General features: G+C 42.5%; 1 protein-coding gene across 1 annotated transcript; it reads left to right on the plus strand.

Moving 5' to 3' along the window:
* Positions 1 to 294: 294 nt before the first annotated feature.
* On the plus strand, positions 295 to 27,696 carry ITM2B (integral membrane protein 2B). Its single transcript, XM_033171592.1, has 7 exons — positions 295 to 306; positions 353 to 484; positions 10,491 to 10,619; positions 12,739 to 12,945; positions 16,255 to 16,365; positions 19,417 to 19,567; positions 27,024 to 27,696. Exons 2-7 carry the CDS (start codon positions 365 to 367, stop codon positions 27,110 to 27,112), a joined length of 807 nt encoding a protein of 268 aa, XP_033027483.1. The 5' UTR covers positions 295 to 306; positions 353 to 364; the 3' UTR covers positions 27,113 to 27,696.
* Positions 27,697 to 27,846: the final 150 nt, after the last annotated feature.

The raw sequence follows: 27,846 nt of genomic DNA on the forward strand, positions 1-27,846 counted from the left end.
CGCGCTCGCTCCGGGCGCCGCCTCTGCATCGCGACGCCCAGCTCCGGCGCTGCGCCCGGCGGCTCCCCCTCGGGCCGGTGCAGCCGCAGGGCCTCGTCGGAGCGGGCGGGCGGCGCGGCCTTGGCTCCTCCCTCGCCCCTCCTCCTTCCGCTGCCGCGGTTGCCGGGCTGGTTGGGCGCCTGAGCGAGGAGGAGGAGGCGGAGAGCGAAGGGAAGGGAGGCAGAGGCGCAGGAGCGAGCGGCGCGCACCTAGGCCCCAGCCGCACCCTCCTCCTCCTCCTCCTCCTCCTCCTCCGCCGCCGCCGCCGCCTCCTTCCCAGCGGAAAGCCGGAAGCTCCCGGGATTGCTGCTCAGCCGCCGCCGCCATGGTGAAGGTGTCGTTCAACTCGGCGTTGGCGCAGAAGGACGCCGCGGGCAGGAAGGAGGAGGACGAGAGCAAGGAAGGCAGCTGCAGCCAAGTGCTGATCTTGCCCCCCGGCGCCAAGGTGAGCGGCCAAGGGGCGGGCGGGCGGGCGGGCGGCCTGCTGGGCTCCGGGGCGGCGGCTCCGTCCGCAAGGCCCCTTCGGGAGGCCTGCGCCGGCGGCCCTGGCAGAGAGCGGCGCCTGGTTCCCGGCCGAGCGCCTTCCAAGCGCCACCGAGAGGCGAAGGAAGAGCTCGGGGCGGATCTAAAATGGCTGACTCGGGAAGAGCCTTCCGAGCTTCGCCCCAGCGGCGCCTTTCGGACGCTGCCTCTTCAGTCCCGGGGGGCGGCGGGCCCTTGGGGGTGCTTAGTCGGCCTCGGTGCGCCGCTCCTGCCTCGTTAGCAGGGAAGGGAAGACGCGCGTGGGCACATCCCTAATGCTCCGGTCGACGCGTCTTTCGCAGCAAGAGGGAGGAAGGGGAAGAGTCTTTGTGCCAGCTTCCCAGATGGGCAGTATGTTGCCGCAAAAACAGCGAAGACGAACAGATCTATTATGTCGGAAGCTTTTCTGGGCGGGAGGCCGCTTCATGGCTGGCATTTCCTCCAAGTGCAGGGAGTGTAACCGGTTTTCTTTACACCTATATTTCTGCCCGCTGAAAAGCACTCTTAATGTAGCTGATGAAGTAGTCAAGGAAAACCTATGTTAAAATTAATAGATTGGTCTTCACATTGCCACATGATGGTCATATTGTACCAAATTGTGACGACATCAAGTAAATCATTAGTTTTATGCAGTGAAGCAATGAATTTTATCTCCAATAAAGCAGTGGATGAGCCATTTAATTTCCTTAATCCCAGTCAAATTAAAACTGTCTTGCAGCATCCTGGTTAGTTTTAGGTTACCATTTTATGATGATGGTACATGGTAGTTAAAATAGTCTGGCGTTTTCTGACTTTCTGAAGACTAAAAAGTTCATATTTACCCTTTATAGTTCTCTAAGCTGCAACTGTACGTATGTACTGTACATTGCTACTGTACAGCAAAGAGGAAATACAGTAGGATTCATCAACTCAGTACACTGTGTTAGATTCCAACTGTCTATCTTCAGCTCCTCTGATAGTTTAGCTGCAGTAGACTAAAGATATTTTGCAAAGTTGGTGCTATCGTTTGATGTGGAAAGGTTAGTTTGGTCTTTGTAATAGCTGTTCAATAAGCTACTGCTTCCCCCCACTGTTCCTTACCTGGGATCCAAGATCTAAACAGTTTATTGTGGGGTTGAGGTAGGGATGACCTTTTTTTTTTATTTCCCTTGAGTTGCTGGTTTGTGTTATCCAGCAAGGGCCTAGCATTAAGGAAATTAAAGGAGGAAATCAAGCATACAAACTTTCCTGGTATGTTGATGTTGTTTCACTCTTCCTCTCTGACTCAGTTTAATCTTGCTTCATAACAAGAGCTACAGAATCAACTGGGCAATGCAATCAGCTGGACTAAGCCAAAAGCAACCCCCTTGCCAACACCTTTCACTGTCTGCCTTGCCTGGAACATTACCTGGAAAATGAACAGATTTGTTGCCTACACTTCTATACAGTGGGCCTGCCACTTACACAAGAGTTCGGTTACAGGAGTCCGCGCACAAAGGCAAAATTGGGAACCTCCAGAACAGCCCTCCTGTGAGATAGAGGGCTGAATACTGGGGTCTGGGGAGGTCCTGGGAGGGCCCCGAGAGCTTTCCAGGGCCCTCCTGTGACTTTCCCAGACCCCAGTAAGTGAGATGGTGCCTCCTTCACCAAAGTCGTGTCACTGAGGGAAGGAGGCATGAGGGCTCCAGCCTTGTCCCAGAGTCCTGCCACCTCATTTGCAAAGTCTGGAGACTGTTTACTTGGCTGTAGGAAGGTGGCTGAAGGATTTCTGCTCTCCATTCCACAACAATACTTTTAAAAATGTTCAGCTGTTTCAGAGATTTTTCCTGGGGGGGGGGGGAGTCTAAGCTGTGTAAAACTTACTCCAGATAACATGCTAACTACAGAGAGAGGCTTGATTCATTAAAACATCAATCACAATCAATACCAAAATACATTTTTATTAGCACAAGCTCAATGATGGATTTCCTTCACTGGGCAGGCTCACAAGTGACCCTACCATTGCCATAGCATGGCTCAGATTCACTGGTCTCAATTAGGTGTTTACATATGATTGCTGCCAGGAAGTAGACTAGGAGTACAGTGGCATAGCAAGTAGATTTTGACCCATTTGCTGTTAATTTACTCAGTACAGAGGTACCTTGGTTCTCAGTAGAGATGTGAAGGCCTGGGAAAAATTCGGGGGGAAACTGTTTTTTTCCCCTGAAGCCTTTTTTGTTTTTTTCTGAAAAATTGAAAAAATAAAAAATAGATTATGGAATGTTTTATTTTAACGATGAATTAAATATTTTAAGATTAGGGGTTCAAATATTTTATAAATCATTTCTAAAAAATGTGTATGGTATCAGATTATTCTAATTTCTGTGAGGACAAGCAAGTCCTAGGTTACAAACTGAACTCTCCAATGCGAGAACAAGATACATTTCTTCCTTTAGGAGGTGCTGTTGTCACCAGAAAAGAAAAAGGTTTCAGTTTTGTTTTTGCATGCGTGTGGTATGCATTGGTTCTGTTCCTCTTCACTAGGCCTCAAAGCACTGGAAGAAAATACAGAGCAACAAAAAGGGCCTGAAAGTATATACTTAATTACAGCTCAGAAAATGATTCTGATTAAATTTCATGCCCATTCATTGAAACTTAGTCCCACTTCCTTCTTCAGTTCTTTTTATGAGAATGTTATTTTAAAAAATACTGTGGAGAGGAAATATGAATAATTGTTACTTCTGGATTTTTTTAAAAAATTGTTTTGTGGAGTTTTTTTGTTCCACATAAACTAGTAAACAGTTCAGGAGATGGTTGCTTCATTTGTTACAAATACAAATAAATATTATTTTAAAATTAAATTCTGTTTGTAATAATTGTTTGGATACACTATATTTTTAATATGCTAGTTGTGATAATTTTGTGCCCATTAAAATTTTCCATATTTATATTTTATCTTTCTAAAGTAACAGAATGACTTTCAATCTGGAAAAGAAAAAAGAAGTGCTAATGTAGCATTTTTTCAATTTTCCCGAATATTTCCGTTTTTTCCGAAAAAAATGGTTTCCCCCCCCGAGCTTCAGAATTTCCGGAAATTTTACATCTCTAGTTCTCAGACTTAAGCCGTTCCAGAAATCCATTCCAAAACCAAAGCGTTCCAAAACCAAGGTGTGCTTTCCCATAGGAAGTAATGCAAAATGGATTAATCCATTCCAGACTTTTAAAAACAACCCCTAAAACAGAAATTCAACATGAATTTTACTATCTAAAAGTGACAATTGATCCATAAAACAAAAGCAATAAACAATGCTAATGGTTCTCTTGCCTTTGCTGCTTTTATTCATTTCTGCAGTCGCAGTTAATCAATCAGTAGCTGACTGTAGGTTCCACACAGTCACAAAAATGAAAAAGCCACACAAGCAAAAACACAAAAAATAGAAAAAACGAAAGCACCAAATATAAGATCCAAATATCACCTCAGAAACTGAATACTTCTTTTGGAATGGTAGGGCGCAAATTAGCAGCGCAATACTAAAAACGGAAGCTCAGGACTCAAAGCGGAGCATGTTCAGCTTCCAAAACAAAGTTTGAAAACTGGAACACTCACTTCCGGGTTTTCAGCGTTCGGGTTCCAAGTAGTTAAAGAACTAAGCTGTTCAAAAACCGAGGTACCACTGTATATGGGGTTAAGTAAAGAGACACGGGTGGCACTGTGGTCTAAACCACTGAGCCTCTTGGGTCAGCAGTTCAAATCTGCACGATGGGGTGAGCTGCCGTTACTGTGTCCCAGCTCTTGCCAACCTAGCACTTTGAAAGCACACCAGTGCAAGTAGATAAATAGGTACCGCTGCAGCCGGAAGGTAAATGACATTTCCATGTGCTCTGGCTTCTGTCACAGTGTCCTGTTGTGCCAGAAGCAGTTTAATCATGCTGTCCACATGACCCAGAAAGCTGTCGGTGGACAAATACATCCTCCAATTTAGGTTGCTGTCCTTATCTACCTGGCAGTGTAGACTCAGTACCATGCTAATTGCTGAAAACGTACTGGTCCACTTTCCATGTAACACACTAAGCCAATTTAATGAGTGAGTGTGAGTGTACTCAGCAAAATTTACAGCTGCTTCACTTCTTTTGAAATCCTGCTGCTGCCATGTTATGAATGGGACGAGACAAAGAGAGAAGCAAAGCAGCTCTGACCTTTGCTGCTGTGCCGGCACTCTTGCTCATTCACACTTAACTATGGTTTGGTTTAGCAGAAAATGCAGATTAGGCCACAGACCTAGGTCATGCTTAGAACAGGCCGTTTGAAATGGCTAACCTATGAGTGTAACATGTTGGGCACCATGCACTGGATCCCAACACCTTTCCATTAGCAGAATGATATATGTTGGTGATGCAGTTCCATTCAAGTGTACCTTTTGGAACTTCACTTTGGAAAAAAGTTATGTGTAGAACTAAAATAACCCTAGAGACATCACTCCCTGTGCTAGGCCTCAGCCCAGTGAAGTAGGTGGTATCAAAAGGCAATCCATCTTCCTTGTGTTGAGGATTCTTTCGGGAAACAATCTCCAAAGAATACGAGATAGCTTGGGTACAGCTTGTGGTTAGTGAGCAGAATTTCACCAAGAGTCCTGGCTTGAATAGCTCAGTTGGTAGAGCATGAGATCCAGCTGAACTTCCCAGTAGAGGAGGGCAAACTGCAACATGGTACTTGCTGTGTGGATATGGAGATCTGCACAGTGTACCTAACCAAGGATGCTGGGGAGACAGACTCTCGGCCTAAGTTTTGGAAACATCCCTGCTCTCTGGGTGACTATGGGGAAAAGTGGGGAAGAAGAGGAAGAGACATGAACATCCTGTGCTAGATGTTGGAAGCAACTGGGTCTGGTCCGACTTGCAGGTATAGGGCAATATACTACCGTACTATTAATAATAAGACTCTTAATCTCAGGGTCGTGGATTTGAGCCCCACAATGGGCAAAAGATTTCTGCATTCCAGGGGGTTGGACTAGATGGTCCTCATGGTCCCTTCCAACTCTACAATTCTATGAACATGGAAAGTAAAAGTGCTTAGCTCAGCACAACAGCAAAGAGGATTGGGAAGGAGCAAAGTTGCTACAAGCTCCTCACTGTGAGCTAAACCTTTGTTTGCCTAGTTTGTTGGGTCAACCAGGCCAGTGAGTGTGTCTTTCAGTAAGAGGTACAAGCAGGACAAATTTCAAGGTATTGTGGCAACTTTCCTCAATTTCTTTAGATGCAATAATTAAAATGAGAATGTGAAGAAGGATCCACTTACAGGTGGGTAGCCGTGTTGGTCTGCCATAGTCGAAACAAAATAGAAAATTCTTTCCAGTAGCACCTTAGAGTATGAGCTTTCGTGTGCATGCACACTTCTTCAGATACACTGAAACAGAAGTCCACTGTCACTTCTAGCATAAACTCAGAAGGGGGGCGTGTAGAGTGATCCCATCCATGTTGACTTGGGGACCAGATTACATTGTGACCTCGACTGCATAGTTTTGCCTTTGAATGCAGGCTTTCCCTCCCCTCCCCCACCAAAATTCCAGCACAGGCCCCCAATCTGGACCAGGGTTCTAGCATAGGGGATGGGGGACTTTATCCATTGTTGTTGACAGTAGTCCTGATCCAGCTTGGTTATCACCCCATCTCTGTGTGTTATGCAAACAAAGAAAAAAAAAGCCACATTAATTTATTAAAAGTACTTTTTTCCTAGGAAAATAAGCAGTACAGTAGTAAATAAGCTGTTTTGACTGCTTGCATTTTCCTGCAGAGATGCTTTAATTTCTAATCAGTTTGAGCACCGCTTTGGGAGGTTTTTATTTCTTTCAGTGTTAGTGTACATCAGGGGTGGCCAACTCCCAAGAGACTGCGATCTACTCACAGAGTTAAAAACTGGCAGTGATCTATCCCATTTGGGGGGGGGGGTTCAGGTCAAAGAGGAGCCAAAGTTGTTGAGCTGCTTTGGGGGGAGCCAGTGATGATCTACCACAGGCGCCCCAGTGATCTACCATTAGATCACGACCTACTTGGCCGTGGCTGGTGTACATCAAATATGCTAGAGCAAAGCGGCCCATCAGTAGACCAAAAGAGCTTCATGTATAATTGTTTTATTAAAAAATCTAAATGGATCCAGTAAATTGTTTTGGTTTGGCTCACTGTGGTGTTATCCACATTGAAGTGTAATGTGGATTTGAAGCTGGTTTGGTCTTTTTTGTGGTGGCAGCTATACAGTTGTACCTCGGAAGTCCGTTCAACTTCCAAAATGTTCGAAAACCAAAGCATGACTTCTGATTGGCTGCAGGAAGCTGTGGAAGAAGCCCCGTCAGACGTTTGGCTTCCAAAAATAGCTCACAAACTGTAACACTCTCTTCTGGGTTTGCAGTATTCAGGAGCCAAAATAGAATCATAGAATCCTAGAGTTGGAAGAGACCACAAGGGCCATCCAGTCCAACCCCCTGCCAAGCAGGAAACACCATCAAAGCATTCCTGACAGATGGCTGTCAAGCCTCCGCTTAAAGACCTCCAAAGGAGACTCCACCACACTCCTTGGCAGCAAATTCCACTGACCAACAGCTCTTATAGAATCATAGAATGTTTGAGAACTAAGCTGTTCAAAAACCAAGGTATGACTGTACTGTTAAAAGGGGTTTCTTTGGATGGGGAGTAGTTTGAATGATGTGCTGTGCTCCTTCCAAACCTGTCATCCTGTATATGGGGCAGAATATATAAGAGGAAACACGCCAAACCAGTTCCTTTGGCTGCCTGTTTAAGTACTGCAATTTACCAGTCAAAAGAGGTTGCCATAGAAATAAATGGGTGGGTCTCAACACCCTACCTGGCTGGAAGATAGAAGTATGTACAGTGGTAAAAGGTAAAGGGACCCCTGACCAATAGTTCCAGTTGTGTCCGACTGGGGTTGCTGTGCTCATCTTGCGTTACTGGCCGAGGGAGCCGGCGTACAGCTTCCGGGTCATGACAAAGCAGCTTCTGGCGAACCAGAGCAGCGCACGGAAACGCCGTTTACCTTCCCACCGGAGCGGTACCTTTTTATCTACTTGCACTTTTGACGTGCTTTCGAACTGCTAGGTGGGCAGGAGCTGGGACCGAACAACGGGAGCTCACCCCGTCATTGCGGGGATTCGAACCACCAACATTCTGATCAGCAAGCCCTAGGCTCTGTGGTTTAACCCACAGCGCCACCTGCTTCCCAGGTACAGTGGTACCTATGGTTAATTCGTTCCAGAGGTCCATTCTTAACCTGAAACCGTTCTGAACCGGAGGTACTACTTCCGGGTTAGCGGAATCTGTAACCCGAAGTATTTGTAACCTGAGGTGTTCGTATTGGAGGCTGGCTGGCAGCTGGAGACACAGAAAAATGTTTGTTCTGTGCTGGATTTTGGGGGCTCCCTTGGAAACCAACGGGGAAGCAAGAGCTAGGTAATTTTAATCTGCTTCAGTATGTTAACTTTTGTTTGTTTTAAAGTAGGGTTGTGATTTTTTAAATTGATTTTACTGTGTTATCTTTTTGTAAACCACTTTTAGGGTTTTACAATCAAGCAATGTATGAATTTTATGAAATAAGTGAATATAAATAAGATTTGCTGCAGATCTAATGCTGACCTTCATTCAAAGAAAACCAAGCTTTGGGTAAGCGCAGGAATCCCTGGATTCTCTCACTGCTTAGAGATTGGAGTGGCACGTAAAAGTATATTTGCCTCACTAAATTCAGATTTTCCCAGTCTGAAGATAATCTGATATGGGAAGAAAATCAAATATAAATTTGAATGTTGTCTGATAGTAGACACCCTGGAACATATAGTATTGGCGGGTTCTTTATCGTATGTGGTGGCATTCCGTTGGCCTCACCCCCTCCTCCCATTTGGGTTTCATCAACCCAACAGAAAGGATGCAGCTTGCTCTTTTTATACTGGCTGTTGCTGAAGGCGCATTCATAGTGATTGTTGTTGGTTTTTAAAATCTGTTTTGCACAGAACTGCTCTTGCATGAAACAACTGTATTTTTTAATTTTTAAAATTGCAGGAAATGGAGTCAGGAAAGGAAGACAAAGGGGTGCAAGGAAGTGACAGACTATTCTGCAAGTAACTCCCAAGTTCTTGGCTGCTTTGCAGTAACACACGTGCACACGCACATGCGCGCGCACACACACACAGAGTTAAATTCTCGAGAATAATCTTTTGGAGAATATTCTTGAGAATATTAGAGAATTTTCATTTAAAATAGGAGAATTCACCATTCTAAGGTGATGGCACCAGTAACTGTCATATTAAGGTTTGGTATAAGGAAACTCACTAGTTCAATCATATTTTATTCTTCCATTAGAACATGTATGTTATAGGACAAGTCAAAAAATACAATTGGCATGGTAAGGTTTGATACAAGTAAATTCAGTAATAGGCTATCTTGTGCTTCTAATAGCTCTAACAATAACTGTTTTGGTGACTAAAACACAGCTTGATAAACAAAACTTTATGCATACATATAAAATGCACACGAAAGCTCATACCAATAACAAACTTAGTTGGTCTCTAAGGTGCTACTGGAAGGATTTTTTAAAATTTTGTTTCGACTATGGCAGACCAGCATGGCTTACCTACCTGTAACTGTTCCATCTGAGTTCACTCCAAATTGTACACAGAATCCTTTCTTTCTTAACACTCTTTCTGCCAATTTAGGATGTCTCTTGATCTCTCCGTCCATGGCTTTGTTGCACTCCTTGGCTGTTTCATTCCTCTAGACACTGAAGGACCTTTCCATTTCACCATCTATTGCCTTCAATTATACCATTTCACTCTCCTATTCTGGCAGTCATTTATTAGTTTTGTTTTCCATAGCTTTTGAGTCCTCTTTAATTCCATTTTCTATTTCATCCTGTTTTCATTTCCCATTTTATCATTCCAGCTCTAATTTCTCTTAATTACTCACCCAATAATTGCTGTAAGATGCCAACAGTCAATGGAATGCCCAGCAATGTATTTGCCATACTGAATGTACTCGGGTCTTGTTAATGGTTCAACCCAGCCACTCCCTTAAGATATTCACAGTTTCTACCTTAAGAACTTCAACCTCCCACCTCCACCATAAGATCTTCACAGCATTCTCCCTTATCAGACCAAAATTCCTTTCCCACGGGAGGAACTGTTAAGTAGAGAAATTACTGGTACTTTCCATTTCAAGGCAAATCTTCTGTAGGGAAGCAGAAAATTAAAAACAGAACACTTAGAGCTCCTTTGCCCATTTAAAAACTTCCTTGGATTTAAAAAGTAAAGCATTTTTTTTGTTTTGCCTTTAGCCTTTTATAATGGACTCTTCTCAAAATCAGAAAGTAGCTCACACACCAGATGTAAATTTCAACTGACATACAGTTAAACCTCTCAATTTCAGAGATAATTCATGATAATTAGGAAAAGGGAGGCTTTCTGACCTTTATTGCCAGTGACACCTCTGCTCACAATGCTGGTGCCTCACTCTTAAGTGCCCCCCCACATCTGGGTTTCTAGGACCTGGCAGCTTCTCAGTCTTCTGACTCAGGCAGCAGCTTTTTCAGGTTAACCCCCATTTACTCTTTATCTCTAGAGTGAATTTCAATAACCAGGATTGCTTTGGCTTTCATCATTTACCACATAATTGGTCAATTCACCATGATACTCCCCAGAAGTGTCCCCCCCCCCCGTTATATAGCAATTTCAATATTAAAAAATATACAAGATAACAATTCAAAGCTCTCATACTAATCACTTTTACTTAGAAGTAAACAATGTATATACTAGAAGTAAACAATGTATGTACTTTGATTTCAGTGAGTGTACACTCTCTGATTTAGTTTGGTATCACCCTATGCCTTTACAAAGAACCACATATCCATGCATCTATATGGCCTTATACAGCTTGATGGACACAACTGATTACTGTTGCCCTTTCTATATTTATAGGATCCAGAGGGCGTGGTACCTATCGCACAAAGGAGGGCTTGGTGTTGGTGTATGTGTTTTGGATTAGCTTTTATGCTTGCTGTGGTGATACTTGGGGGTGCCTATCTATACAAGTATTTTGCATTCCAGGTAGGTTGAATATATTACTTAAATGAGTAAATTACTTTAATTGTTCTTTTGGTACTATTTTGACAATTTTCTGTTAGTTGCCCAACTTAAAAAAAAGGTGAAGGGAAAATCCCCAACATATTTTAACCACTATCCCTTGTATACTTAGAGCTGCTTCACATGCTCATTTTAATCTTTTCATAAGGAAAGTTCCTGCATTTAACATGTATGGCCAGGGATCATCAGTTTTGGGGAACTGGTTTTACTTGCCAGCCCCAAATCAGTTGTTGTTAGGACCACTTTTCCCCAAAGCTGGGTCTCTGAAACTTTTCATGAGCCTCAGGGATAATAGCTGAAACAAACCTTCCCCCCAACAAATTAGAGATAGAGGGAGGATAGAGGCTTCTGCATCTGCATCTAATGGCTGCTAAAAGCTCAGCTACAGATAGTGCTTCACGCTCAGAACTGGGAGAGTTGAGGCACTATCAGGCACAGATGCAAGCCTGTGTAAGCTCTCTTCTTCCATCGAGCACAGAACACAGATTGAGACAGAGGCAAGATGGGAAGGCTTATGGGTATGAGGGAGAGGTGATTGGGAGGTGATCTGTTTATCCCCCCCCCTGAACTTTTCCATTAGAAAATTGAGAAAATTGAGAGAAAATAAAAAATTGTGCAAAGGTCTTTCAAAATGATATATGAAATCCTCTTTCAATCATTGTTTTGAAATATTTTTTCAGCCAGCTCACTGTTTCAAAACAACTAGATGCAAGCTTTAAAGGCAATAATGTTAGTGATTGCTGATTGAATTATTCTCTGAATTGCTAAGTAGGGATTCGGTGCTGGAAACTACTTTAAAAGCTTCAGAATGCAGAACACTTCAGGTATTTGATCTAAAGGAGGAGTTTTATAGCAACCATATTGCCCCTGCAACATGACGGCTAAACATCTTTACAGTATAGCCTATAACACCCTTCAGATTTCTCCATATTGTGTATCAAATGAAAAATGTGATGCATGTTTGGAAGTGCATATGTGCAATCAGGGAATAAACTTAACATGAAAAACTAGGGAAACGTCTTTCAACTTTTTCAAATCTTTGAAGCTCAAAGTTAAAGTTCAAAATCCAGAGCTATGCATCTGAAAGATGATGATTAGATGACACAAAATAAATGAGTTATTCTGTTATTTTCAATTATATATTATTGATGGAGTAGGATATAAATAATTCAGGGTTCAAGATAACTAATCAATTATGTGCATACATGACATCAGCTTCCTGTTTATAATTATGCTACAGTATTATTCAAATTTATTGCAATTCTTTAAATACATTGAGTTGAATCCAGACTCAGTCAAAACTGAATTAACACCTATGGATTTCATACTTGAAGCATGACTAACCATTATAGGAATCTTTTTTTTCTGTAGGAAAACTAAATACAAGAATATTTAGAAATTTTTCCTCTAAAAATCAAAGTTTCTTCAGCATAATGCTGGTCTAAATATTGGTTCCAAACCCTCATAATAAAACTTTCCTTTATTTTCTACAGTGTTCATAGTTTCAAATTTAAACTGTTAAATTTTATTTTTAATCTAAATTTTCCTGTTAAGAAAATATGATATAATGAATATTTATAGCAAAGCTTCCGGGGCGTTTTGCAAAAACACAGTAAGTTATATGTGATATATATGTTATATTACTTTTAAGAACATGCAATAATAATAATTTTACCCCACCCATTTGGCTGGGTTGCCCTAGCCACTCTGGGAGGCTTCCAATTCATAAAAGCATAATAAAAATCAAACATTAAAAATGTATGCTTAGGAGATGTAAGTCTAGGTTTGAGAAGAGAATGTCTTTCTCTTTTCCCAAACCACTCCCACAGTATTTTTAATTGACTTTAAAACTTCCAGATATTTTTATTGATTTCCCCCCAGAAATTTCCTGTCTCTAGCTGAATACATGGACCTGCCTGGGTTACACCTGCTCTTCACACCCTTGAAATAGCTTTGAGATGAAAGAGAAAATAGCACCTTAGTGCATAAGGAAGGGCTCCGGTACATATTACTGGTTTAAATGTGATTATAAGTGCCTTAAAGCTTGCATAATATTTGCTTCCCTTTTAACTTTGCCCTTTAGGAAAATGGTGTTTACTTCTGTGGAATAAAGTATATTGAGGATGGCTTGACATTAAGTGAGCCGGATTCAGGTGCCCCAGCTCCCCGTTACCAGATAATTGAAGAGAATATTCAAATCCTCAAGGAGCAAGAGGTTGAGTTCATCAGTGTGCCTGTTCCAGAATTTGCTGACAGTGATCCTGCTGATATCGTTCATGATTTCCACCGGGTAAGGACAGTCTGAAATGGGAGTGAGAGTCTCTTGCCATATGCTTGTTTGTAGCCCTGGATTGTTTGTGTGGACTTTCAAAAGCAGGCTGTAGGGCTGTAGTTCAGTCCCTGACAGGGCTGGGAAAGGCTTGTATCTGAGACCTGGAGGGCTGCTGCCAGTCGGCATAGACTAGGGTGGGCAACGTATTTTTGGTTCCTGATCCTGACCAGTCCTCTGGAGGCTGCATGCCAGGAGAGGGCAGTGCCATCATGAATAAGGCCACTGCTCACATGCATCCACAAGAGACACAAAAGTGATGCATACACTCAAGCAGCACACACACACCAGCTTCTCATGTGCCATGCCCTGTGTAGCCTTTGGGAACTGCCACATCAAGGTGTTCCAGGGGCTTTGAGAGGGCAGCTTCATGCCATGAGTTATTGCAAAACACTCCAGCTGTCTTCTCTACCCTTTCATGATGGAACTGCCATTCCTGATGAGTTCATTGAAGGTCCAGTGCTCAGGCTGTATTGGAAATGATGGCCTTTCCCAATAATGCTCAGATACGGACACTGATTGCTGAACGTTCTGGCGCAGAAGTTCTGTTCTGAAATTGGAGAGAGGCCAGCGTGGAGCAGGTGAAGCCAGAGGAGGGCCACTAGCTACTGACAGTTGACAGAACTTGTTGTAGATTTGATTTTATTGCCAATGCCACAACGCACTCAAAATCAGAGAGTGTCTTAAGCCCAAATAAAAATATGTAGTAGAGAATATTCAAGTTAGCTGGACTGATGATACGATTCAGTTTAATAACAGCTTCCTATGTTCCTGTGCAATAACATAGTTGCAATAACTGCAACCACTGAACATGTTCTAAAGCCTGTGAATAACAGGCTTTTTAGGAACCTGGGGTTTGCAATGTGGCAGCTGTGGAAATGGGAATTTTCAGTCCTGAACAAAAGTCCTGATTTTCTTCCCTAATTCATGTCCCAGAGAAGGAAATGATGGATCCCACTCCCACCCGCCACCACTGATTTTGGTAAAACAATTACGATGCAAGTACAAGGGAGCCCTGCAGCAAAACATTGCAGTGCATCTCAAGCCCAACAGAAGTACTGTTCTAGGCTTCACCCAGCCTGAAAAAGGAACCTTTGCACTGCTTGGAAATTACCATGGGCACTTTGCCACCTTTTCCTGCCAGTGCCAAAGGGCTTCAGATTGGTATGGTACAACATTTTATTGCTGTACTGTGTAGTGTAGTGAGGAGAGTAATTCACTGCTTGCCATAATGCTTTTAAGGACTTGTGAAGGTCAGCATCCTCACTCCCTTTTTCATTGTCTTTTCTGTTACTAACTTTCAATATTCCATGGTTTATCTTCCCACAATTATCAGACTTGCATCATTTGCCCAAATTCCAGTTCCTTTAATCTCCCTTGCAGTGGAAATAAGAGGTGCCCATAGAAAGCAATTGTAAAGCAAATTGTTTTAAAGTGGCTATGATTGAGCAGCACTGTTTATATTGTCCTCCACCCACATTGTTTAGGGAAGTTTTTAAATTATTGATGTTTTAATGTACCGTATTTTATGCTCCATAAGACACACTTTTTCCCTCCTAAAAAGGAAGAGAAAATCCCTATGCACCTTATGGAGTGAAGGCTTCGCTCCTGCTGCCTCCCTCCATCCCCCGCCGCGTTCGGCGGGAGGTGGGGGGAGGCAGCGGCGATGTTGCTGGATCGCTGAAGCTTCTTTCAGCGAATGGAGGTGCTGGCACGATCCAGCAACATTGCTGCTGCCTCCCCCCACCTCCCGCCGAACGCTTCTTTCGGCAAACGGAGGTGCTGGCATGATCCAGCAACTTCCCCTTTCCTTCCCGCTGCCTCCCCCCATCCCCCGCTGCGTTCGGCGGGAGGTGGGGGGAGGCAGCTGTGATGCCTGCTTTTGGGATCGGTGGGCAGCAGGGAGGTTGGTGGAGGATTTCCTCCCCCACCCCACGCGCTGCCCGCCGATCCCAAAAGCAGGCTTTTGGGATCGGTGGAAGGCGCAGGGTGGTGGAGAAAACAGCGGGGATGCTGCTGCTTTCTCCACCACCCTGCGCCCTGCGTGCCGATGCCAACAGCAGGCTCATCCCCTCTTGCTTTAAAGGGACATGGGGATGAGGGGAGAAACAGAGCCGCTGTGAAGGGAGAAGGGGCTCCCCCTCCAGCGCCCCCTCCCTGCCTTTTAGAGGAGGAAAACCAGGAAAATATTTTTTCCTGGTTTTTCCCCTTTAAAAAACAGGTGCGTCTTGTGGTCCGGAGCACCTTATGGACCAAAAAATACGGTACTTTTATGGGATGCGGGTGGCGCTGTGGTCTAAACCACTGAGCTTAGGGCTTGCTGATCAGAAGGTCAGCGGTTCGAAACCCCGCGACGGGGTGAGCTGTTGCTCGGTCCCAGCTTCTGCGCACCTAGCAGTTCGAAAGCACGTCAGATGTGCAAGTAGATAAATAGGGACCGCTCTGGTGGGAAGGTAAACGGCGTTTCCGTGTGCTGCTCTGGTTTCGCCAGAAGTGGCTTAGTCATGCTGGCCATATAACCTGGAAGCTGTCTGCGGACAAACGCCGGCTCCCTCGGCCAGTAAAGCGAGATGAGTGCTGCAACCCCTAAGGAGTCCGTGACTTGACCAATGGTCAGGGGTCCCTTTACCTTTACCGTAGTAACTGAAATCCAACACATAATTATAGAACCCTGCATATTAATCTGATATTTATTTTAGTGTTGAATAAGGAAAATCACATTAAGCATACTTTGAGTGTCATCTACAGTTTTGGATAGTTTGCATGTGACTTGAGATGCCTGGAACTTGGGAGTTGTACTTTATAATAACTATTCTCCTTCAAATAGTTGAAATCACATGCCCAGAAAACCATCACATTTACAATTTGAAAACATTTAGTACATAAAAAGCACTAGGTTTTATTGTGTCTTGCAGTTCTTAAATTAGGCCTGGGATATTCATGCAGCAAAATGGGGTGGTGGGAACCTCAGTTGGCAGAATGGTTTGTGCCACTTCAGGTAATTGGATCACATTTTTTTAGTGCTTCCCAATGTGAAAGACACTGCTCCCCACCCCCCACCCCCAAGGAAGAAACAACCACAGAAAACTAGCAAAGAAGGCTGGACTTTTCTTAGTGCTAGTTTTGTTATATCTGAAAGGGCATTACAAATAGTATCTGCAAAGGCAGGCATTCAGCAGGAAAATGAAGTAGTCAATTAGAATGATTACTCATACATAATTTTGTGTGTTTAAAATTACTAATATGCTATTTGTGACATCTTCTCACCAGAGACTTACAGCTTACCTTGACCTCAGCCTGGATAAATGCTATGTTATTCCTCTAAACACGTCGGTTGTTATGCCGCCTAAAAACTTTTTGGAGTTGTTGATCAACATCAAGGTATGATTAAAATTCACGTTTCTTTTTGAATATATTCAGGCTAGATCATGAAACTTTCATACTGGAGATATAAGTGTATGTAAACATGAAAGAGCACATAATGTACTACAGGACAGCAGAATGTTATAACTTCATTAGCTAAATTTTTATTGATAAAGTTTTTCATTTCTTTTACGATAAAATCATTTTAAGAATTTAAAAAATAATTACACTGTACACAATTCAAAACATTAATTACATTGTTTGAACAATGTGGTTTATGTCTACCCTGTCTATAATCAGTTAATTTTTACATTATAGCATATATAGTGGTACCTCACAAGACGAATGCCTCGCTAGACGAAAGGCATTCGCTAACGAAAGGGTGACTGACAAGATGAATTTTCCTATGGCCGTGACTCGCAAAACGAAAACGTTTTGCGATTCCCCCCCCGTAAGACCGCGCTTCCTCCAACCGTGCTTCGCAAGACGAACTTTCCGCTATACGACAACACTCGCGGAACGAATTAATTTCGTCTTGCGAGGCACCACTGTACCTAAAACTTGTTTATACATTCAAACAACCTAAATGTTAACGGCTTCTAGCATATTGTTCAGCAACTATTCTATGTGATGCTATTCTGTTCATCTCTTTATAGATGTTTACTGAGTGGAGTGCTATCCCTTTAAAATTTTCTCTCCTCACGGGAGCAACTGAAATGTGAAGGTGTCTGTCTTGCAAGGGAGGAGTCGCCAGGGTGTGGGGAAAGGATCCTGTTGCCAAGCACAGTTGGGAGTGAGGTGGTCTTTGGGGAATGTACCAGCAAAGGCCATGGAGCCTTGCAAGCAGTTGACTTTCCAACTGCTCTTGTCTGGTGACTGGCAAGCATTTTGAAAGTAGCAGACAAAAACAAACATGGCTAAGCCAGGTTTGGACATAACTCCAAGCGAACAACAAACCATGGCTTCTGATTATGGTTTGTTGGCAGAAAACAAAGCATGGTTAATTTGCTGGGCAGGTTTCAGTTGATCACATAAACTATAGTTCAGCTACGCAAACCATGACTAACGTATGTTAACCAGGCCATGGGGATGGATTGCACTCAGCTGAGTTTTGCTTACGTGGTGCTCTGCTGCAGGAAGGGGAGGCAATTTCCACTGATTCCTTCTTCCCTCTGCAACCCCCTGTGCCTCTTAAGTTCTTCTGGAGGGTTAGGGGAATCCCCTGAAATAGCTTAAGAGGTGGTTCTTGAGGCTGAAATGGAATCAGCCAAAAAATACCCTTCCTCCAGTGGGAACCTCCTCTGGATCCAAGCCCCACCTGTTTATGGAAGGACAACTCAGGGTCCAGTCCTTTAGCCCTTATCTGTAAATATTAATACCATGGTGAATTTTGACATGTTAAACATTGTAGTTCCATATGAGACCAAACCCGACTATTTACCAGTAATGAAGCATAACAATGAACATTGCTTGCCTTCTAGTGTCTAAAAGATCTAAGCCTAGGGCTTGCCGATCAGAAGATTGGTGGTTCGAATCCCCGCAATGGGGTGAGCTCCCGTTGCTCGGTCCCTGCTCCTGCCAACCTAGCAGTTCGAAAGCACATCAAAGTGCAAGTAGATAAATAGGTACCGCTCCGGCGGGAAGGTAAACGGCGTTTCCGTGTGCTGCTCTGGTTTGCCAGAAGTGGCTTAGTCATGCTGGCCACATGGCCTGGAAGTTGTATGCCGGCTCCCTCAGCCAGTAAAGTGAAATGAGTGCCGCAACCCCAGAGTCATTCACGACTAGACCTAATGGTCAGGGGCCCCTTTACCTTTATATCACTAGAGTTAAAATCTTGACCATATATAATAGATGCAGATGTGGAATTGCTGTAGCTCATTTCCCCCCTATACTTTTAATTATTTAATTTATGAATCATCTTCAATATGTGTACCCAGGTATTTACAAACATATCATAAATACAGCTAAAAATAATTTTAAAACAATAGAAAGTGAGCATCTAAGGCGGTGACTTTTTCACCTAGCCTGTCAAGGCTGGTCAGAACAAAAAGTCTTCAGTTGTTTTTGTAAAGTACAAATGGTGTTTCACAGAATAGGGGTAGTCACACTAAAACCAATGCTTGGAGCTATGGTTGACTAGGCTTCTGATATTTTTGATATATCAAGGCGAAAAACTGCCCTGCAGAACACAGTGACTTACTGAGTAGATAAGAGATAAGGGGGTCTCTGAAGTAACCTGGTCCTAATCAGTTGTTTTGAATAAATCTTAATACAAATTATTAATTTTAGGTTTTTCTAAAGTAATCTTGTTCTGAGGGCAATTTTTCCTAGTAGCCCAAACCTTTCAGTTTAAACTAGAGTTCCCCATTATGTCCAAATTGAGAGAACTGCAGTTAACTTTAGCTATGGAAGGGTTGCCATATGTCCGCAATTTCCTGCACATATCCAGAATACTCCTGTCTCTAGCTGTGTCTGGGCAGAAATCGGTCAAATGTCTGGGAAAATCTGGATGTATGGCAGATCTTGTCGGTAGCGCCATTTTTGCTTATTTTATTTAAAAAGAATTAGTGAAAAAAGCTCAACAAGTTTGGCCAAACAAAAGCAGAACAACTTTTCTGTCTGGATTTTCACTGTTTGAAATATGGCAACCCTAGCTATGGTTATTTTCAAAAATAGTGTTATAATGATAGCATTAAGCCAAAAACCTTTTGGCAGCTTTGAGAGATCTTATTGAATATATTAACAGGGCAAAACTGCCACATTCCTTGACATTAGCCTTGGCAGAAATATATGATACAATAGTTATCTATTATTATTTATATCTACTGTCCATCAACATGTGACTCACCATTTCTCCTCTTATGTTTTATTGTTTTCTAAACTTTGCAAAATTGATAAAGTATTTTTTAAAAGCAATTTCCTTCTACCTTCTGCAAAAGTCCCTCCCCTCCAACACACATTCTGCAGAACTGAACTTTCTTTTTCACAGAGCAATTATAAGAACAGCTCATCTGACATCATTAACATTATTGAGATTATACTGTTGCACTTTTATTTGGGTTGATGTAGGCTGGAACATACTTGCCTCAGTCCTACTTGATTCATGAGCAGATGATAGTTACTGATCGTATAGAAAATGTGGATCAGCTGGGCTTCTTCATCTATCGCCTCTGTCGTGGCAAAGAGACCTACAAATTGCAGCGCAAGGAAATGCTGAAAGGTATGGTTGGCATGTGGATGGAAAAAAGAAAGGTCCCTCAGCTCTGTTAAGTGCCACATAAAATAGTGAAAGTGTAGCGTCCCAGTGCTCTGTATTCATATTGTGACAGCCTGAGACATCAGTGCAACTTTGCTGCAGTTCAAGTGTACTGGCATGCACTTGTTGGCCCTCATGCTAAATAGTTACACTCTTACATGGCAACTCTCTAGCATTGAAGACAGTTTTTTTTGTGCCATTGAATATTGTGCCTTGTACATTGTTGCGATATCAGTAATTGCATGTTTAGCACTGTGGTCTGAATCAGAGAATATGTTTCACTAAGAACTGTAATAAACGTATAAATGGAATGGTAAACACATGGACAAAATACATAGTACCTATTTCACATGGTACTTGATTATTTAGTTTAACCAGTTTGCCAGTTTGAATCATGCTACTTTTATGCATCAAGCACTTTGCATAAGATTTAACAACAATGCAGTGGGCACCACCCAGTCAAATGTAAGCCAAGTCACCATTATTTTCAATGGGTGGCAGTCATGAGGTTAAACACTTACCATTCAAATCAGGGGACTAAAAATTGCTTAACTTGGGCTGAATCATGAGTTGCAGCATCTCGCGATATGTTGGAACAGAATTGACTATTTTTGCTGGAGCATTGTTTGGGACAGAGAAGAAAGGAAGTGCCTTTCAATGAAGAGTAAACTTGATATGGGTCTGAAGAAGTGTGCATGCACACAAAAGCTTATACCCTGAACACACTCAGTTGGTCTCTAAGGTGCTACTGGACATCATCATCATTATTATTATTATTATTATTATTATTATTATTATTATTATTTTGACTGCATCAGACCAACACAGCTACTTAACCTGAATCTTGATTACTCACAATTTTTAACAAAAGTAACTGTGTTGAGGCTTGCACCACAGCTCTTTGGTTGGGTAGGAAGACTGTGACAGGGATTGCTGATCTGTGGCTCTTCAGACATTGTTGGACTCCAGCTCCCGTCAGCCAGAACCAGCATGGCCAATGGTCAGGGATGATGGGATGATGCAATATCTGGAGAGCCAATGTTAGCTGCCCCTGATATAAGGTGGCATTTCTTGCATCTGTACCTGAGCAGCACCCCCGGACGTTTAACGGTCTATTGGTAACTGCCCCAACGACATATGGTATAACCGCTGCCACCAGCCAGTATTCACTCTGGCAATGAATAACTCACTTCAGAAACAGATGTTGGTAAAATAAAACATAAGTTTCTTTATTGTGTGTACAAAGCGTAATGGTTTCGATTGACTTGGTAAAACGTTTAATATAACTGTATGGTTATTCAGATAAGTATATATCAACTCTCTACCTAGTATTCCAATAACTATCCCTAATGCCTCCTGTTTATTATTCACTCTGCTCTAGCTCTGATCATAGGCTCTATCTCCCTCTCTCTATCCTTCCCTAACTCAACTCAACTGTCTCACTTCTAACCTCTAACTGCCTTTTCTATCCTCTCTAACTGCCATCCTTCCACACTCTATTTGCCTGGAGAGCTCCCATTGGTCAAGCTCCTCCCTGCCAAATTAACCCTTGGAGAACCTTTAGGGGTGAACGCCACATCTCCTCCCCCCTTAATAAAGTTTGAATCAGGAGGGTTAACTTAATACAGTTACTCTCCTGTTCAAACAACAACAGCTCAAAACACATAACCTTTATAACTTTTACATTTTCTCTATCCCCTGTTTACCTTTTTTTTTTTTAACCCATATCACATTCTCCTTACTACCTCCCCGCCACATTAATTATATACATACCTCTGTTAAATGCATTAAATAAGCATACTATTAATAAACAATTTTATTAATGCGCCATCAGTCTTCTTCCTCTGGTCTCCTGGACAAAGTATCAGCCACGATGTTCAAGGTCTCTTTTACTGTACTTATTGTCCTTAACCGCCACAAGAAGTGTCTTTCTCTGGGCACCAGTCTTTTCTCTGCCAGATGACACAGTCCATCTCCGATCCCTGCGCCTGTAACGATTGTGGATTCCAATCTGTGCAGAGTCTTTGTTTCTCTGGGTCGAAAGTTCTCTTGGATCCACCTCTCCCTCTTTCAGGATCTCTGTTAAGTGTTCAAGCTCGATGTCTTGCACAAACATCTCCATATCATCAAAAGCTGCATAAGAACTGTTTGTCTGGCTTTTGAATTCATTGGGAACTGCTTTCAGAAGTTTGTGGATAGCTGCTTTTTTAGTTAGCTTGCTGAAGCTTTTTGGACAAACGGGTTTACTTAATGAAAGTAGACTAAAAAGCTCTGATTGCCTATTGCTGTTAGCAATCTCCCTTGCTGTCAGTCCATCTTTGGTCTGTATTGAATTATCAGTTCCCACTTCAAGCAATTTGAAGACGACTTTTTTATATCTTTGATGTGGTGGCCACATTAATGCTGTGTAACCACGTTCATCTTGGGCATTTAATTGTGTTGCCTGAACAGCAGGGTACCCATCTTTCCACCACAAAAACTCTAGTGTAGGAAACACTTTCACTTTTATAGAAAGTTGACGGGACACCAGGGCAACTATAACTATCAGTATGTTTTTCTTTCTATATTTCCAACTGATGAATGGTTTATCATAACCTTGAATAGTTGTTCTAACTGATCTCACAGATAGGACACTTTTTAAAACAACTCTGACTCCTCTTGAATGAGCGTAACCCATAAGCTCTGGTTTGTATTTTCCAAAAATTGCCACTGTGGTAATATGTGACCAGTTATAAACTTTCCAGGCCTGCCCCCCAATGTCAAATATAAAGACCTTGCATTCTAAATATGGGGCTTCCTGTTCCTCCTCCCACAGGATCCCGGAAATAAAACTGTTTACTAGATCCATATTTACTTCATCCACATACTCCCCAGTTATTCGGTAGGGGTTTATTGCTATTGGCTTGGCATCTCCCGAGTCTATACAATGCACCACTCCCTTGGCTTTTCCTGGGGTGTTACTGAAAGTACTGGCATAATCTTGCAGGATTGTGAATGCCTCTTTCTGCTGTTGTCGGGGTAGGGTAGGAGCCATTTTTATTTCCTGTAGTGTACAGTTTTGCTCCCCTGTCTCCTCCCCCAACATTTTATCTTAGACTTTTCCTCATCTTCCTTTAAAGCATTTCCCCTCTGTGTTGCTTTAGGTAAAGTCCCTTTTATATCCAGACCCAGCCTAGGTGTGGATATCACTGGTAAAGGACATAACTTTGCCTTAGTTTTATCATTGCCTGTGCCCTTTCGCTGGCAAATGTCACAAGCTTGACAATATTGTTTAATCTGCTTGCCCATGTTTGGCCAATAAAATTTTTGCCCCACTCGCTGTTTGGTTCTGGTAATCCCCATATGTGCCCCAAAAACGCTGTCATGCGCCTGATGCAGAATCTTTTCTCTATAGACTTTAGGGATCACTAGCTGCCTTTTAATCTCACTTCCCCCTCTAGTTGGTCCAACAAGGACTTCCCGATATAATAGTCCATTGCTCACGCAAAACCTTTCAGGGTTCTCAGGGGTTAAAGGAGTAATTGCCTGGGCTGCCTCAAAACACTTTATCAATTCAGCATCACCCTTTTGTTCCTGACCAAAGTTAGGTTTTATTTTACTTCTAAAAGGAACCAACAGGGCTTCATTTTTCCCTTCACCAACCTCCTTTGCAACAGTTGCCATCTCCTCAGAGTTGCGTAACTGCTGACTCCCTGTCGAGCGTGTCACCACAAACGCACTCTGTACATGCTCTAGGAGATCCCATCCAATTAAAACTGCAGCGGGAATCTCCTCAGATACCGCCACTTCCCACCTTCCTGACCAGTCCTTATATGTTATATGTACGTCTGCCATTTGTAGAATCTCAGGGTGTCGTGAAATTCCCTTTATTTTCACTAGCTTGCCAGGGATTATGTTAGTGGGACTAATCAAGCTTGAATGGATAAGTGTCAGTTGTGATGCTGTATCTTTTATTCCCACAACTGTCTTCCCTTCTACACAAATAAATTCCCCAGCTTTCCTTAACAATTCATGGTTATATGAAATCACATAACAGTGGGCTAAAGTATCGTGAGCTTCGGCCATAGCCTCGGCCTGTGGAGAAGCTGTGGTTGCCATGGTAACCTCACTAGCTTGAATGGCCTCAGCGGACTTGATACAATAAGCCTGCTTCTGGGAGTTAACACTTGGAGTTTTATCTGTCTTATGCCTACACTGATAACCTTTATGTCCAAATTGATTACATATCCAACACTTAATTTCTTTGGAGTTAGTGTAATTAGGTTTCCTCCCCTTATCTTCACTACTACTGGTGCTACCAGTTGCTTTTTCTTTTGGTTCACTGAGCACTGATCTGTCTCTTTTTTCTGTTCCTGAGGTAAAGTCTCCCTTCATCGGCTGAGTTTTGCTTTTGGGAGTCCCCCAATGTTTCCCGCCAAAATTTGGTTCGTCAAATTTATGGTCTCTAATTTCGTTTATCTGGTCAGCTAAATCTGCCGCCTCCTGTAAAGTAGCAGGGTGTCTTTCTTTAATTAAATATTTGAGATGACTGGGTAGGGTATTGTAGAATTGTTCTAACGCAATCACCTCTTTGATCTTTTCGACTGAATTAGCCTCCTCCTGCTCTAACCATTTATTTAAATAGTCGCGGGTTTTCGCTCCCAACTGAGCAAATGTCTCTTCCCGCACTTTGCATACATTGCGAAACCTTTGCCTCAGTTGTTCAGCTGTTATTCCAAATCTCACAAAGACCATCTTTTTAAAAACTTGGAAATCTCTAGACTGGTCTAAGGGTAGTTGAGAATAAATTTCTGTCAGCTTTCCGCTGATGCGTGCCCTTAATATTGGCATTTGATCCTCAGCTGACACTCCAAAATCCTGAATAGCCCTTTCAAAAGCTAAAATGTAAGCTTCAGGGTTGTCAGTGTCCCTATATTCAGGAAATCGTTTTAAATCTATTTTGTTAACGGTTTGAGGCGTACTGTTGTTGCTGTTATTTTGATTGCTCAGAGCTGACAATTCCATCCTCTTCATTTCTAAATTATATTGTCTCTCTCTCTCCTCTCTTTCAGCTTGGATTCTCAGTTCGTTCTCTCTTCCCTCTTTTTCAGCTTGCAATCTCATTTCTTTCTCTTTTGCCTCAGCTTGCAATCTCATTTCTAATTCCTTCAGTTTGTATTCTTGTTCTAACTTCCATTTCTCAAACTCTTCTGAGACATTAGAACTCATTCCCCTTGAAGGATCTATGATAGAGGCCTCAGTACTGATTTCCTCCCCTTGGGAAATCCCATTCTCCTCCTCAGAGCTTTCGCCATTAGCACTTCTCAGAGCAGTCTTAGATTTTCTAGGTGGCATCCTTAGTTATTGGTGGGTGGTTTTACTTCACGTTTAATATGGAGGGTTTCAGTTAACTATTTTGTTTGGCTTGGTTTTATCACTCAGGTCACAAATACACGCCTAAAGTTACCTCAGAACTTTCTCCAGCGCGCTTTATATTGCCCTCTCAAAACCAAACCCTTTTGCCCAAAATAGTCTAGAGTATAACGTACACCTGGCTTCCTCTTACAATTCTTCACTATTGGGAATAATCACTTCACACCACAGGGCTGAGTAACTCTCACAGAATTCTCCCTTTCCCCTTCCGGTGTTTGTGATCCTCTCCCTTACAGAATTGTAAAGTTGCCTCCTTTTACGTTTACTCCCTTGTCACACTACCCTCACACCTTTTCCACCCTTTCAATATTTATTCGTCCCGCCGCTGCCGCCACTTTTGTCGCGGTCACTCTCTCAGACCTGAGCAGCACCCCCGGACGTTTAACGGTCTATTGGTAACTGCCCCAACGACATATGGTATAACCGCTGCCACCAGCCAGTATTCACTCTGGCAATGAATAACTCACTTCAGAAACAGATGTTGGTAAAATAAAACATAAGTTTCTTTATTGTGTGTACAAAGCGTAATGGTTTCGATTGACTTGGTAAAACGTTTAATATAACTGTATGGTTATTCAGATAAGTATATATCAACTCTCTACCTAGTATTCCAATAACTATCCCTAATGCCTCCTGTTTATTATTCACTCTGCTCTAGCTCTGATCATAGGCTCTATCTCCCTCTCTCTATCCTTCCCTAACTCAACTCAACTGTCTCACTTCTAACCTCTAACTGCCTTTTCTATCCTCTCTAACTGCCATCCTTCCACACTCTATTTGCCTGGAGAGCTCCCATTGGTCAAGCTCCTCCCTGCCAAATTAACCCTTGGAGAACCTTTAGGGGTGAACGCCACACTGATCTGTGGCTCTTCAGACATTGTTGGACTCCAGCTCCCGTCAGCCAGAACCAGCATGGCCAATGGTCAGGGATGATGGGATGATGCAATATCTGGAGAGCCAATGTTAGCTGCCCCTGATATAAGGTGGCATTTCTTGCATCTGTGGCTTGTAGGTGCTGCTCATCCCTGCCAACTTCTTCATCAATGCCCTAGTGCCGCTGAGGGGCCTGAAGGAAGGTGGTGGCTTGAATTTAAGCCATTTTCTCAGGAGAGACAAAAAAACACTCCAATTAAAAACTGAACTTTTCTTTTCATAAAAGCAGTTTGCATTCAAAACATTTTTTCCAGCACTTTGAATACTTTCTGAGCAGAGGGCTTCCTATAACTGACTATCAGCTAAGAAAAAGTCACAGGGAACCTCTTTTAAGGCCCAGCACCCATCAGCTGGGAGCAGCTCTAAAGGAGGTTGCTGTAACAGTTCCAGTTACCACCTTGAACTTTGGCACACACCAGGCACATGTCATTGTGATGCCAAGCTATTGATGGGTGGGTGGTCCCATCCTGTCAAAGTTGGGGGTGGGGGAGATAAGGTGCTGGCCTGCTGGCCAGAGCCAGTTCCCTATTAATGACCTCCAGCAGGGGTCAGCAAGCCTTTTCAGCAAGGGGCCAGTCCACTGTCCCTCAGACCTTGTGGGGGGGCTGGACTATTTTTTTTATGCCCCACAAAGAACCCAGAGATGCATTTTAAATAAAAACAAACATTCTACTCGTGTAAAAATACCAGGCAGGCCCCACAAAGATCCCAGAGATGCATTTTAGATAAAATGACACATTCTACTCATGTAAAAACACACTGATTCCCAGACCATCCGCAGGCTGGATTTAGAAGGCGATTGGGCTGGATCCGGCCCTTGGGCCTTAGTTTGGCTACCCATGACCTACAGAGTCTCCAGTTTAGCAGAATCCCTCACAACAGTTGTCACTGCAAACAAAAGGTAGCTATCATTTAAAAAAATCTTTATATTCTATTCTAAGGTTACCAGATTTTTTTCAATAAATCCAGGGGCACTTTTCAACTTCAATTGATTTTGTAATGATTTGTAAATCCAGGGACTGTCCCCGGAAAACAGGTGCCTGGTAACCTTATTCTATTCACTTTCCCACAACAGGAATACAGAAGCGTGAAGCAAGTAATTGCCGAAAGATTCGACACTTTGAGAACAGGTTTGTCATGGAAACACTCATCTGTGAAGAATAGACATACTGTTGTGACTGAAAATACACACATTGACCCCGCCCTTTATATTATGTGCAGTGATCTTTATTTTAAGTCATTTATGTAAGTAGTGGACAAGGTTTTATAGCTGAATGCCAACACTTTTTATCTTACAATAAACCTTTTTAACGTTTTCCCATATTTTGAAGCATGGTGCCCTTTTTATATGTTTGAATAGCTGCTATATAAAGTCTTAGTTGTTAGTGCATTTCATGTAATGAACCTTTAAGTAATACCAGGTCAATAATTTATCCCATTTTAGAATAAAATTGGAAAATAATTCATCTGAATTTATAACAAAGAATACATGCACAAATTGACTGCAACTCTTGAGATTTTTAATAGCATATTACTTGCAACGTTGGGGAAGCATTGGGCAAACAATTTATAATAAAAGTGCAATTCATTTTCTTTTTTTAATAGTCTCATTTAAGTTTGATTTCCAAGTCGCTGTTCTAGTATAAGCATCTGCTGTAACTAAGTTAAGCAGTAACAGAATGTTACTGACGTGTATATATGCTCTGTATGTGCAGTGAAAATAAATATTACAAACCTGTTTGTCTAAATGTTTTTGTAACTTTTCTTTGTGCAGTTTTCTTTATGTGGACAGTATCTCTGGGAATGTTTAAATTGCTGGATTTTAATGCTAATAATATTTTAGAGCAGACTTCAGACTAAAGTACTATAAATCACTGTATGGGTTAAACAATAGAAAC

This window comes from Lacerta agilis, chromosome 1 (assembly GCF_009819535.1).
Source record: "Lacerta agilis isolate rLacAgi1 chromosome 1, rLacAgi1.pri, whole genome shotgun sequence".
Taxonomy (NCBI): domain Eukaryota; kingdom Metazoa; phylum Chordata; class Lepidosauria; order Squamata; family Lacertidae; genus Lacerta; species Lacerta agilis.